Source organism: Asparagus officinalis, chromosome 8 (assembly GCF_001876935.1).
Source record: "Asparagus officinalis chromosome 8, Aspof.V1, whole genome shotgun sequence".
Classification (NCBI taxonomy): Eukaryota; Viridiplantae; Streptophyta; class Magnoliopsida; order Asparagales; family Asparagaceae; genus Asparagus; species Asparagus officinalis.
The window spans coordinates 118,164,794-118,179,781 of NC_033801.1; the positions used below are offsets into that span (position 1 = coordinate 118,164,794).

Genomic DNA, 14,988 nt, shown 5'->3' on the forward strand with positions numbered 1-14,988 from the left:
GAATTCAAATCATTTTCTAAGCAAATGCACTAACCTGATTGTTCTCGATTGCGCTTGCTATGTTTTCATCGAGAAGGGCCAATACCGATCTGTTCAATTCATTTTGCGAGAGGGAGGGAAAGACATAATGTAAGAATATAAAACTGAAATTCAATACTTATGACTACATAGTTACGGTATAATGGAAAGTTCTTTCAAATAACAGAGTAGGTTTTTGTGATTCAAAAATATTGACCATTATATATCGATATGACGGTCACAAACCTTTTCCTTCCAACAGCACCTTTTGTATTGACTCCAGTTCAATCATTCTATCTTCCATCTCCTTCAAAAAAATATTAGTTCAAAATATACATTACTGAAAGCAATCAGATAGTTTTATTTTCTAATAAGTAATAATTAGTTTTCATTCAAGTGTTTTTGGGTCTCGAGTTGAAACCTGTGTTCTATTCACAGCAAATCGCAGCTGTCCAAGTTCGAGCTTTATATGGTCAAAGAATTCTTTGGTTAATCTGCAAAAGCATACAACAAAATAGTTTAAAGAAATAAAAACTAACGTACTATAGAAGACTAGAAGTAATATAACTTCAGTTAGCACATAAGACTGCAGTATGATGAACGATGAACTGAAGCAAGAAAATTAGAACATTTCATCAGAATTTTATCACATAGACCAGTCAAAAACAGAGGGAAAACATATCATCTCAATAGTTCTTTCTTCCATTAGCTAACATTCACTTCAAATGAGAAAATGTGTCATTCTGCATTCAATATTACCTTTGTCTCAACCTGGAGATCTCAAACTCGAGCTCCCTTGCATCGGTGTCAAGAAAATACTCCAGCAGCCCCTCTATCGTATCCGGCGCAACCCTCGCCTAGCCATCCAAATCCAAAGTTCAATCATCATTCTTAATGATAAAATATATAGTCGTTTATGTATATTACATTAATGATGTATCAAAAGATTGATGACTCTTGAATCAGTGTGTTGGCATGCCTTAAATCTTAACCCTTCTTTATTATTCTGAATTTTGGGATTTTGTTTCAGGAAAGTTTCTATACATGATGCGTGAGATGAGGATTTGGAGATTGAATATTCCTTATGATAATAATTCTCACATCTCCCTTCAAATTTTAAAAAAAGACTAATGCCTGAGAATGTACAACTTATTTCAAACCTGTTACCTCTCTGCACATTTGTGATTATCATTGTTATGAGATGTGTTTGGAATTCTGTGTCTTCCACAACATAGGGTGTGTTATTTGTTGGGGATTCGAAATAATCAAATCAAATTCGTACCATTCCGGATCTTGTGTTTGAGAGTTGAGCAAGAAGGAAATTCACCACAAATCAAAGATAAAAACTTGTAGGAAAGTAAACAAGAAAGAACACACCAGATTTAACGAGGTTCGGCAACGTGCCTACGTCCTCGGGAGCCACACCACACAATTCTTTGATTACTTGAAGAAGATTACAATGCTTGCAATTGGCCTCTCTCTCTCTAAGATTTCTAACCTCAAAGAGCCCTCAAAACTCTCTTTTTTTTCGTGCTCTTTTTCTCTCTTAAACCCTAAAAGGACGTATTTCTATTTATAACAAAACACAATCCCAAACAGATTAGGATTCTAAAACGAGTCTGCCACACCCTGGTGTGGTGCAGATCACACCCATGGCAGACAGGGCAGACTCTGCCACACCCTGGTGTGGTGCAGACCACACCCATGGTCTGTCTTGAATTTTCATGTTATTGTTGATTTTGATTCTAGGTTTGGGTCTCCACTTTCAAGACCAACAATCTCCCACTTGGAGATCAAACCACCATCAATGAGCTCTCCCGAACTCCGCCTTCTCGCAAGCATCTTCTCCTACTTGAAAAAATTCATTCTTCAATCATTAACATCCCGGCGATCTCGTCGATCCTCGTAGTGTGGCTCCGCCTTCGTCTTCTACTCGTGAAGGCCAACTGAAGTTACGCACAACTTTAGTTTCTCAATGGTGACTGTCTTTGTCAACATGTTCGTCGGATTTTGACTCCCCAAAATCTTTATCAAATACAACTTTCCGTCTTCAACTAGCAAGCATATAAAATGATATTTGACGTCGATGTGCTTCGTTCTGGCATGATATACTGGATTCTTAGCAAGATGTATAGCGCTCTGGCTATCACAATAAAGAACTCCTCTCTATTGCTTCAGATCCAACTCTTCCAAGTACCCGTTCAACCAGATCATCTCCTTGCTTGCTTCAGTCACCGCAACATACTCAGCCTCGGTTGTAGACAAAGTCACAATCTTCTGCAGACGTGAGACCCAGCTCACTGCTGTCGACGCTAAGGTATAAACATACCCCGTGGTGCTTCGCCTCGTATCATGATCACCGACGAAGTCCGCATCCACGTATCCTTACAGTACCAAATCCTTCCTCTTGAAACATAATGGCTTGTTCGTTATCCCTCTCAAGTACCGCATTATCCACTTCACGGCCTCACAATGCTGCTTCCCTGGATTGCTTGCAAATCTGCTCACAACTCCCACTGCATGGGCGATGTCCGGCCTCATGCAAACCATCGCGTACATGAGACTCCCAATGGCCGAAGAATATGGCACCCTGCTCATATGCTCTCTATTTGCATCTGTCTTAGGCGTTTACTCCTCAGATAGCTTGAACTGACTTCCAAGGGGTGTGCTAACAGCTTTAGCATTATGCATGTTGAACCTCTGAAGTACCTTCTTAATGTATTCAGCTTGGCTCAATCTCAATGTCCCTTCAGCTTTATCCCTACTGATTCGCATCCTTAGAATCTGCTTCGCTGCACCCAGATCCTTCATTGCAAATTCCTTTGCTAGCTGCTTCTTCAAACTGTTCTTTGCTAGCTGCTTCTTCAAACTGTTTATCTCCTCTAAACATGGTCCTGCTACCAACATGTCATCAACATATAATAATTTATCTCCTCTAAACATGGTCCTGCTACCAACATGTCATCAACATATAATAACAAAATAATGAAGCTGGTCTCGAACCTTTTAAAATAACAGCAATGATCCGAATTGCATCTTCTGTAGTCATTGTTCTGCATGAAGTTATAAAACTTTTTATACCACTGTCTCGGAGCCTGTTTCAAACCATATAAGCTCTTTTTGAGCTTGCACACCATCTCTTCCTTTCCTTCTTCAATGAAGCCAACAGGCTGCTTCATATAGATTTCTTCATCCAAGTCACCATGAAGAAATGCAGTCTTCACATCTAACTGCTCAAGAAAGAGGTCTTCTGCAGCCACCAAACTCAACACTATTCTAATGGTTGTGAGTTTCACAACAGGGGAAAATATCTCCGTGTAGTCCACTCCTTCCCGCTGTTGAAACCCCTTCACTACTAATCTGGCCTTGAATCTCTTGCTTCCATCACTCTCCTGCTTGACCCGGTAGACCCATTTATTGTGCAAGGCTTTCTTCTGTGCAGGTAGTTAGGCTAACTCCCATGTTTCATTAGTGAGTAGAGAATCAATCTCCTCCTGCATCGCATGCTCCCACTGCTGAGATTCACTCACTTGCTTTGCCTCTTCATAGCTTTCCGGCTCACCGCAATCTGTCAATAATAAATAGTCAAGAGATGAAAGATATCTGGGATTTGGTTTGGGTACCCTGGATGACCTCCTAAGCTCCACGCCCTGGGTAGTTTCTTCTGCACCTGGAGCCTCCTCCGTTCTACGGTCAGAACAAACACCATCACCCCTATCTGGAAGTTCCTCTATATCCATGTACTTGGATCCACCTGTATCCGTAGTGCTGCTCCCACTGCTTTGGCTATCCTTGGCATTATCCCTGTCCTTGTACATCACCTCCTCATTGAATATCACATCCCGGCTCCTGATGATCTTCTTGTTCTTCTCATCCCAAAGGCGATACCCGAACTCATCAATGCCGTATCCAATGAATGTGCATTTCTGTGACTTAGCTTCTAGTTTGTCCCTGACATGGTCACTGATATGAACATAAGCCACGCAACCAAATACCCGCAAGCGTGAAAGATTTATCTTCTTTCCACTCCAAACCTCCTCTGGAATCCCAAAATCTAATGGAACTGATGGCCCGTAATTAATAAGGTATGCTGCCGTATGCACCATATCCGCCCAAAATGTCTTAGGCAGACCTGCATGTAATCGCATGCTCCACGCATGCTCTGTCAAGGTCCTGTTCATCCTCTCTGCAATGGCGTTCTGCTGCGGCGTCCCTAGAGTAGTCCTCTCTAAGCAAATCTCATTCATAGCACAGAACCTCTTGAACTCCTCCAGCTCGTATTCTCCACCATTATCTGATCTCAAGCACTTCACCTTCAGATCTGTCTCGTTCTCGACCATGGCCTTCCACTTCTTGAAGATTTCGAACACCTCTGACTTGTGCTTCATGAAGTAAACCCACACCTTCCTCGAGTGATCGTCGATAAAGGTGGCGTAGTATCGCGAACCGCCAAAAGAAGACACACTGGCTGGACCCCATACATCTGTATGAATCAACTCTAGCTTCTGAGCCTTAGGTGGCCTTCCACCCTTCTGGAAACTAACCCTCTTCTGCTTCCCAAAAATGCAGTCTTCACAAACCCCGACTTCCACGACGTCGATCCCGGTTAGCTTTCCTTGTGAATGTAGGATTTTCATCCCCTTCTCGCTCATGTGTCCCAGCCTATTGTGCCACAGATTTGTACTCTCCTTGCCAGCTGCAATTGCGAGGGTGTCACTCGCATGTGAAGTGAGGTAGAGAGTTCCTATTTTATTACCTCGGGCAACAACCATCGTACCGTTGGAGATTCTCCACGAATCCCCGGTGAATGTCGAAACGTAGCCTTCTGCTCCAAGCTGTCCCACCGAAACAAGATTCCTCTTCAGCTTTGGCACGTGTCTCACATTCTTTAAATTCCACTTAGAGCCCTTTATCTGTATCTGAACGTCGCCCTTTCCAATAATATTGCAAGGTTCATTGTCCCCCAAGTATACTTTACCAAAGTCCCCTGCTACATAGTTCTGAAGTAGTTTCCTATTAGCAGTGGCGTGGAAAGAAGCTCCTGAGTCGATGACCCAAGAATCAGAATCGCTATCCATAGCAAGGATCAAGGCATCCTGCACGATATGAGCCTCCTACTCACCCGTATCCTTCTTTGGTGCTTTACAGACCGAAGACATATGGCCCTCCTGGCCACAGTTCCAACACTTTCTTTTGATAGGCCTAACATTCGAGTTCGACCTCTTCTTTATTGATTTTGACCGATTCCTGTTCTGGTTTCCTTTCTTCTGACTTCTGCCTCTCTGCTCGAAACTTAGAGTTGAACCTGAACCTTTTGATTCAGACGATTTCCTTCTAACCTCCTCGGATAGAATCATGCTAACAACCTCACTCAGCTTTAACTTCTCCTTCCCTGTTGAATTACTGATTGCCGTCACACAACCTGCCCAACTATCCGGCAACTGCGATAGAATCAATAGGGCTTGCACTTCGTCATCAAACGTGATGTCCACGGAGGATAAGCTGATCAACAATTGTGTTGAACTAGCTGAGATGCATCGTGAAGGACCGTCCTTCTGCCATCTTGAGGTTCAAGAGAGTTTTGACTAGATGCACCTTGTTTGCTGCCGAGGTTGCTCGTACATCTTCGCGAGCGCTTCTATAAGCCCCACCGTCGTCTTCTCCTTCAGAATATTATGGGCTACTGATTTAGCGAGCGACAACCGGATTTGCCCTAGAGCCTTCCTATCTAGTATCTCCCAATCACCATCTGACTCCTCCTTCTTCTTTCCCTTTTCCTTGCCCATCAACGGGCGATACAAGTCTTTCTGGTACAGGTAGTCCTCCATCTGTGACTTCCAGTAGGCGAAGTCTGAACCGTCAAACTTCTCAATCTTTGATTTGATTTCCTCTGCCATGGCTCTCTTTCACACAAATTGCTGAACGAAACTCTGATACCAGTTGTTGGGGATTCGAAATAATCAAATCAAATCCGTACCCTTCCGGATCTTGTGTTTGAGAGTTGAGCAAGAAGGAAATTCACCACAAATCAAAGATAAAAAGCTTGTAGGAAAGTAAACAAGAAAGAACACACCAGATTTAACGAGGTTCGGCAACGTGCCTACGTCCTCGGGAGCCACACCACACAATTCTTTGATTACTTGAAGAAGATTACAATGCTTGCAATTGGCCTCTCTCTCTCTAAGATTTCTAACCTCAAAGAGCCCTCAAAACCCTCTTTTTTCGTGCTCTTTTTCTCTCTTAAACCCTAAAGGGACGTGTTTCTATTTATAACAAAACACAATCCCAAACAGATTAGGATTCTAAAACGAGTCTGCCACACCCTGGTGTGGCACAGACCACACCCATGGCAGACAGAACAGTCCACACCCTGGTGTGGCGCAGACCACACCCATGGCAGACAGGGCAGACTCTGCCACATCCTGGTGTGGCGCAGACCACACTCATGGCAGACAGGACAGATTCTGCCACACCCTGGTGTGGTGCAGACCACACCCATGGTCTGTCTTGAATTTTTATGCTATTGTTGATTTTGATTCTAGGTTTGGGTCTCCACTTTCAAGACCAACATTATTCCCATAATATTGTTAACACCGAAAAGTTATTGCAAAAGCAAAATAGGGTGTGATTATCATTTTAAACAAATTTATCAATTTCAAGTGGAAAAACATAATATCAGTGTGATAATAGTAAACAATAAGCTAAAAAATTTAAATACACGTGTGTTAATAGTAATAGCTAGATTTTATGGTATAATTATTATGGTATAATTTAAAAATATATTATGGTATATATTAATATATATTATTTATTATAATTATATATATTAATAATATAATTAATATATTATTAAATTAGTATTATAAATTATTTAACGCAGCAGAAACTCTTATTGGATGCAAAGCAGAAAAATTCATTACAGAAAAGAAAGATACATGTTTATGCTAAGTTAAATCACATAATCAAGCTACGTCAATCTCTGCAGGCAAATCATAGTCGATGCTAAGTTTATGGATCCAATCAGCATTCTTTGGCCAGGCTATATCTTCAATAATTTTAAAATAATGAACATATAATTTATATCAAAATTTTATTCTCAAAATTATAAAAAAGAAAAATTAAGAAAAAAAATCATACTCCCTTTAAAAGCACAAGTTAGAAAAAGCTTTCTATAGTTAAAATTACTATGTACTATTTTAAATGTTTAATTTAAATTATAACATATCCTAATCATACTTATATCCTATCCTAATACCCCTTGAAATATATAGAGCTCAACAAATTACTTTTACTTATAGTTTTTTTTTATTAGTAAAGTTCAATATAAGCTCGTCTTAATTTTACTTATTCTCTTTATTTTTGAATAAAATTTGACTTATTACAATTGTTTAAAAAATGCATGTTGTTTGATTATTTACTTAGTACCATCAAAATTATTGTGTACAAAGAATAGTTGACTAATTTATTCTAAACTCCCTTGATTAAGTTGAATTATAATTTTAAAGTATATTTTTCCCCTTTTGTTGTTGATATAATTTTCATATGGTTTTTCATTTTCTGACACATATTTTTTACCTATAGGATAATATCATCTCAATTCCAATTTTGCACTCAAGATTTATTCCAAAATTACGAGTATCAGGTTAGTATTGAATATCAATGTTTTTTTTATTTTAATTGTGATAGTGATTATAGTTGATCGTTTACTTTTGAATTTTTATGAAAATTTACACTAATTTGTCTAACTATCTACATTGCTCATATATATTCATAAATTAATGGTAATATGACATATTATTTTCTTTTGTAGAAATTAATTCTCTGGGGTTTGGATAACATAACTACTATACAACACTTTATTGCCTAAAATGGCTTCAAGCCAAGGTTTGCATTGAACTCAATAAAAAATTATTCATATATTTTTATATTAGTATAAGTGTATGTATTTATAATAATACATAAACATTTTTTTTAAACAGAAGAGACCACTCCAATACCCAGAATTGAAAAAACAAAATATTCTTGGTTGAGTGATGAGCAAAAGAAATCTTACATTCAGAGAAGTGCGGATAATAAGAGAAAGCGACACAGTAATGACTCTTCTGGTAATACTATTAATGACAAACGACAACGTAAAGTTGACCTATTTTGTGGAGCCCTTCTACTGGCCTATGAGCATGAAGGTTAGTGTAGATATACTTTATAGTTTATTAAAAGAGCCATATAACATTATATATTAGTTTATTAATTATTTATATTTGTTCTAGGGCAAATACTTCATGAACCGGTATGTTCTTTACTATATAAGCTACGCACTCCAAAGTCTTGTGCATATTGTGGATCCAAAAAGTTTGAACATGAGCCTCCAACTTTTTGTTGTCACAATGGTGAAATCCACCTAGCAGATGTGAATATTCTAAATGAATTATTTGCCCTTTATACAATGCATACACCAGAGGCAATTAAGTTCCGAAGCCACACCAGAATGTACAATAGTATTTTCTCATTCACATCGTTTGGGGCAAGATTTGATAAAGAGCTCGCATCAAATAGGAAAGGAGTTTTCACATTTAGAGCACAAAGACAAATATATCATAATCTCCCGGCTCTAATTCCAAAGGAAAATAAGCCTTCATACTTTCAGCTTTACTTCTATGATACGGAGAATAAGTTGCAAAATCGATTGGGAATTCTAGACAATGCAAATATGAGTGAAAGCACAACTAAGAGCTTGATGGATATATTACAAGGAAACTCATATGCAAAGTTCCTTCGCAAATTGAATAATTATCAATCTTTTGAAGAATTAAAGATACTAATAAATAGTGACGTTGCACTAGATCAACGTGTTTACAACTCACCAACAGCAGATCAGGTGGCTGCAATCTGGGTTGAAGGAAATAATGACAATGCACCATTTGAGAGAGATATTATTGTCCATGCACACTCAGGAGGAAAACATCAAGTGAAACACTATTTTGGCTGTTATGATCCACTGCAGTATCCCTTACTCTTTCCAAATGGAGAGGTTGGATAGCATCAAAATATTAAAAGAAGGGATAAAAGGGATATCAGAGCTGCCAATCAACAAAGAACTATAATACCAACTTCAATATCTCCACCTACCTTCACATCTACAGAAGACATATTTAACCGAGAAAGTGAAGGTAAATTTTAATTCACATTTCTAAGTAATATTATTATATATGAACATAGTTTAACGCCTAAATTTACAGGCGTCAAGGCACCAAAACCCGGAAAAATCTCTTGCCGAGATTATTATTGTCATAAGCTCCAGATAAGAGACACACGGCAATCTTTTATACTTACATCAGCAGGTCGTTTATTCCATCAATATGTTGTTGATATGTACATAAAGCTTGAAACAACAAGGCTTGATTACTTTAGAAATAAACAATCAGAAATCAGAGCAGAGTTATTCCAAGGCATTGTCGACAGTGTAGCTGCTGGAGAAGCAAATGCAAGCCAAGTGGGCAAAAGAATAGTTCTTCCATCATCATTCATAGGTGGTCCTAGAGACATGCGTCGCAGATACCTTGATGCAATGTCATTAGTACAACGATTTGGAAAGCCAGATCTTTTTATAACAATGACATGTAATCCAGAATGGGAAGAGATCATTGAGCAACTACATCCAGGCCAAAGCCATAATGACAGGCCAGACCTAACCTCAAGGATATTTCGAGCAAAGCTCCAAGACTTGAAAGATCAATTATTTAAGAAGGAGATCTTCGGGAAAGTTGTAGCACATGTTCATGTGATTGAGTTTCAAAAAAGAGGGCTACCACATGCACATATATTAATAATTCTTATTGGAGATCACAAGATCACATTATCAGATCAGTATGATAAATATGTATCTGCAGAAATTCCAGACCAATCCAAACACCCGATCCTCTATGAATTGGTAAAAAAACATATGATGCACGGACCTTGTGGAGAGTTGAACATGAAGAACAGTTGCATGCAAAATGGAGAATGCAAATATCACTATCCTCGCGATTTTAGCTCACAATCAATTCAAGCAAAAGATGCTTACCCAATTTATAAGAGAAGGAATGATAATAAAACAATGTTGCTCCGCAATAAAATCCTTAATAATCAGTGGGTTGTACCTTACAATCCATATTTGCTGACATGTTATAATTGTCACATTAATGTTGAAATATGCTTAGGCATTAAAGCAGTGAAGTATCTTTACAAATACATATATAAAGGTCATGATAAAGTGGCAGTAAACATTGAATATAATGAAGGAGGAAGACTTGTGAATGAAACCAAAAATTTTCAAGATGCAAGATGGGTATCAGCTCAAGAAGCTTTGTGGAGAATATATGAATTCTATCTTAATGAGATCTACCCAGCTGTCATCAACTTACAACTACACTTGCCAAATCAACAGTTTGTTTCCTATTGGAAAAATCAAGACCTATCGAAGCTTATCCGCTGGGACCATGTCCACAAGACGATGCTTACAGAATTTTTTACACTATGTTCAAAAATTAAAGAAGCCGACAAATCAAAACAAAAAAAGAATCAAGAAAAGGAGTTATTATATTGTGAACTTCCCGATTATTATGTTTGGGATTCGACAACAAAATGTTAGAGTCCAAGAAAACAGAGACAGGTGATAGGTCGTATAAATGGTGCTAATCCAATTGAAGGGGAAAGAAATTACTTACGCCTTTTACTTACTCACATCAAATGCCCCACCTCATTTGAGAATCTATTGACCGTGGATGGAATTCAATGCACATCATTCAAACATTCAGCTAAAAAATTAGGTTTATTGGAATCAGATAATAACATCAGAGAATGCTTAGATGAAGTCGTCATCTTTCAAATGCTAGCAACCCTTCGCCGCCTGTTTGCAACCATACTGGTTCACTGTGAGCCTAAAAATCATAGTTGGTCAGGTTTGCTTTTGATTTTGTAAGGTTTCAAAATCATAGTGGAAATCTCAAGCGAGATTTGCTTGTTTGTAAGGTTTCAAAATCATAGTGGAAATCTCAAGCGAGATTTGCTTGGGGACTGGATGTACACCGGGGAGGTGGAACCAGTATACATGCTTGTGTTTGTGATGTTTATTTTCTGAGATTGCCATTCTTTCGTTGCAATTTATAATCTACTTTGCAAACTCACACTCCAGTGTTTAAGTGTAAAGCTTCCGCAGATTTTTATAAGAGCGTACTCTATTCTTAAGGGTCATGATCCTACACTTGGTATACATAAGAAAAAACAGGACCCTACACTTCAGACTTTGATGGTCTGTGAATAAGTCAAACTGCACTCCATACAAGTAGTGCCTCCATGACTTCAGTGCAAACACCACTGCTGCTAACTCCAAGTCATGAGTGGGGTAGTTCTGCTCATGCACCCTTAACTGCCGTGAGATATAGGCCACTACCCTCTGAGTCTGCATCAATACGCCTCCTAAGCCTGCCAATGATGCATCTGTATATACAACAAATGTCCTGTCGCTGCTCGGAATAGTCAAAACTGGCGCTGTAGTCAACTTAGTCTTCAGAATATCAAAGGCCTTCTGGCATTCCATGCTCCATATGAACTGTACACCCTTCTTCGTAAGGTGTGTAATAGGCGTCGAAATCTTCGAGAAGTCCTGAATGAACTTCCTATAATATCCAGCTAAGCCTAAAAAGCTGCGAATCTCTATCCACCGTCTTCGGTGGTTCCCAATCAAGGACTGCCGTGACCTTAGCCGGGTCCACTGCTATACCCTCTCGACTGATGACATGGCCAAGAAATCTGACTTCTGAAAGCCAAAACTCGCACTTGCTGAACTTAGAATACAACTGATGCTCCTGAAGAGTCTTCAATGCTATCCGTAGATGCTCCTCATGATCCGCCTCCGATCTCGAGTAAATGAGAATATCATCGATGAAAACGATCACGAACTGATCTAAGAAGGGACGGAACACCCGGTTCATCAAGTCCATGAATACCACGGGTGCATTGGTCAACCCAAATGGCATGACCAAGAACTCGAAAGAACCATATCGAGTAAGAAAGGCGGTCTTGGGAATATCCATCTCCCGAACCCGCAACTGATGATAGCCAGAACGAAGATCAATCTTCGAGAAATACTGCGCACCCTGTAACTGGTCAAACAAGTCATCAATCCTAGGTAGTGGGTACCTATTCCGGATAGTGACCTTGTTCAACTCTCGATAATCTATACATAATCTCATACTACCATCCTTCTTCTTCACGAAGAGGACCGGCGCGCCCCACGGAGAATAACTCCAGCGAATAAAACCCTGAGCTAATAACTCGTCCAACTGGGTCTGAAGCTCTCTCATCTCAGCTGGTGCCATACGATAGGGTGCGCGGGATATCGGGGCTGTGCCAGGCTGCAATTCAATACAAAACTCCACCTCTCTCACCGGAGGTAGTCCAGGTATGTCCTGAAAGACATCCTGATACTCTGAGACAACTCTAGTCTCCAATAACTCAGCACCCTGATCCCGTCGCATCACCTCCTCGATGTACGCCAGAAATGACTCCGCAAGTCGGTTGCCCTGAGAGGCGGCTACAATCATCTCGGACCCGTCGGACGCTCGCAACTTGACTGTCTTAGCAAAACAGTCAATACTAATATGGTAGGAAGACAACCAATCCATACCAAGGATGACACCGAACTCGGACATACGCAACACTATCAAATCGACTATGAACTCCGACTCGTCTAGACTGACGGTACTCCTCCTACAAACGCTCTCCAGAAGCGATACCTCACCTAAAGGGGTGGAAACAGATAGAGGGGTGTCTAGTGGCTGAGCTACGAGCTGGAGTCTGGCCATAAATGCATGCGATATGAAAGAATGTGAGGCTCCCGAATCGAAAAGAATACGGGCGGGAAGAGAGTTCACAAAGAACGTACCCTCCACTACAGCTCCGCTGGCGCTATGATCACGGGGAACCACTGCATATACCTTGCCCGTGGCTGAGGACTGCTCTGCTGATGGTGCTGGAGAATATGGTATAATCTGTCCCTAGGGAACATCCTGAACTGCCCGAATCTGTCCCTCAGTCCTCTGAGCTGCTGGTGGTGCCTCAAGCCTGTTCTGCTGGCCCTGACCTCTACCCTGCTGGCGCTGCTGCTGGTGGTGGTTCGGACCTTTGCCCTGCTGGGCTCCTGCTGGTGCGCTGTGGCACTCTGATGCCTTGTGCTCGACTTTGTGACAGTTAAAACAAGATCCCTGAAACTTGCGCTGCTAATGCGCTCTCTGATCCTGCTGGGGTCCCCTTTTATAAGGGCCATGATGCTGCTGCTGATGTCCAGAAAAACCTCTCTTGTTCTTGCCCTTGTCCCCACTCGGTCCGGTCTTAGCTTTCCCTTCCTTGTCTTTCTGGAACATAGAAGTCTCAATCTCCTGAGAAGTGGCAGCCTCAGCTACCTCCCTGACTGAATAAAATCTCCTAGACACGAGGTACCGTCGGAGATGATTAGGGCTAAGCCCAGCCAAGAACATCTGAGCCTGACGCTCTCCTGTCTGCCACATGCCTGTGAAATGCAACAGCTCCATGAACTTGCTCTCAAAATCTGCCACGGTCATATCCCCCTGGGTCAACCGGGACAACTCGAGCTCCTTTCCGGTCCGTGCTGCAGAAGAAATGTACTGTCCATCAAAGAAATATATGAAGTCCTCCCACGTGAGAGTCATGCTCTGCTCTGGAGTAAACTACAGTCGGTACCATCTCCCGGCATCACCCTTCAGACTGTAGGATGCCGATCTCTGCTTCTGAACTGAGCCCACACTAAGTATGTCAAGAATATTGCCCACATCCTCCTTCCACTTATGGGCTGCAAGAGGGTCTGGTGATCCCTGGAACTCGGGTGCCCTCATCTTCTGGTACCTCTCAACCCTACGGAGCCAAGTCTCCTGCTCGATGGTCCTGTCTGGAACTACTAGGGGAATGGCTGCAGGCGTGACCACTGGGGGTCTCTCTCTCTGATAGGAACGGCAGGTATCCCCTGCTGCTGTGCTACCGGTGGTGGCGGTGTCCGTGGTGCTATATGAGTCGTCACCAAGTCCTCAATGGCCGTCATCCTGGCAATGAGAGGAGCCATAAGATCCACCAAGTACTGAGGAGCCTGCTGCGGCTCTGGTGGTGCCTGCTGAGGCTCGGACTGAGCTGGCTGCTGCTCTGATGGATTCTGTTGTAACTCCGCCTGGGTAGCTCGTCTGGTACGAGGTCTACCACGTCCTGCCATCTCTCTGATCATAATAAAATAAGAGTTTATGAGTCAAAATAGACTTCTATAAATAGCATATCACAATAATATTTTCACAACATATAGTATTGCACTAATACTTTAAACTTATATAAAAATAGTTGTCATAAAAAAAATTTTCTCAAATTTTGAGATATACGCATATATCGTCCTCACTCATACTAGGAAATCCTTACGGACTCTATACATGAATCCTAGGAAACTCTACCCTAGCTCCACGACTCGACACAGGATGATCCTAAGGATACTGGAACTAGAGCTCTGATACCACTTGTGACGCCCCTGGGTTCACACAAGGCTGCAGTCCGAGGTGAAACCTAGGATGTCAAACCTGCTATGCACCACACCGTGCAATAACATGTTTCACCATCACAATTAACATCTATCTAGTAGAGTCAACAACTGGTGTAGGTACAAAACAGGTAAAAGACATTACGAGGAATACTGATGAAATGATAATAGTCACATAAATATCTCATCATCCAACAATCCAGAAATACATAGTCAAGATCTGAGTAGATAAACTGAAATACTCAACAGGTCTCAAATACAAATATCTGACGATAAAGAGATAAGGCTCACAGCCTTTACAATTTCTAGAATAATACCCTCAAATGTCTAACCTCACTACAGTGGAGCCCAAAGAAAATAATACATAGCTAGAAAGTAAAACTGAACACTAATGTAGTCCG

The 14,988-nt window shown here is 40.9% G+C and overlaps 1 protein-coding gene and 1 long non-coding RNA gene across 2 annotated transcripts; one reads left to right on the forward strand and one right to left on the reverse strand.

Annotated features, from left to right (window-relative positions):
- Positions 301 to 863, reverse strand: LOC109851176. Its single transcript, XR_002249698.1, has 3 exons — positions 778 to 863; positions 440 to 512; positions 301 to 325 (listed from the first exon to the last, which is right to left on the reverse strand). It is a non-coding gene; the product is annotated as an uncharacterized LOC109851176 (long non-coding RNA).
- Positions 9,386 to 10,645, forward strand: LOC109821791. Its single transcript, XM_020387951.1, has one exon. It carries the CDS (start codon positions 9,386 to 9,388, stop codon positions 10,643 to 10,645), a length of 1,260 nt encoding a protein of 419 aa, XP_020243540.1.

Bases quoted from the DNA above. Each gene is read 5' to 3' on its own strand.
- LOC109821791 (XM_020387951.1), top strand. From the start codon at position 9,386: ATGTACATAAAGCTTGAAACAACAAGGCTTGATTACTTTAGAAATAAA.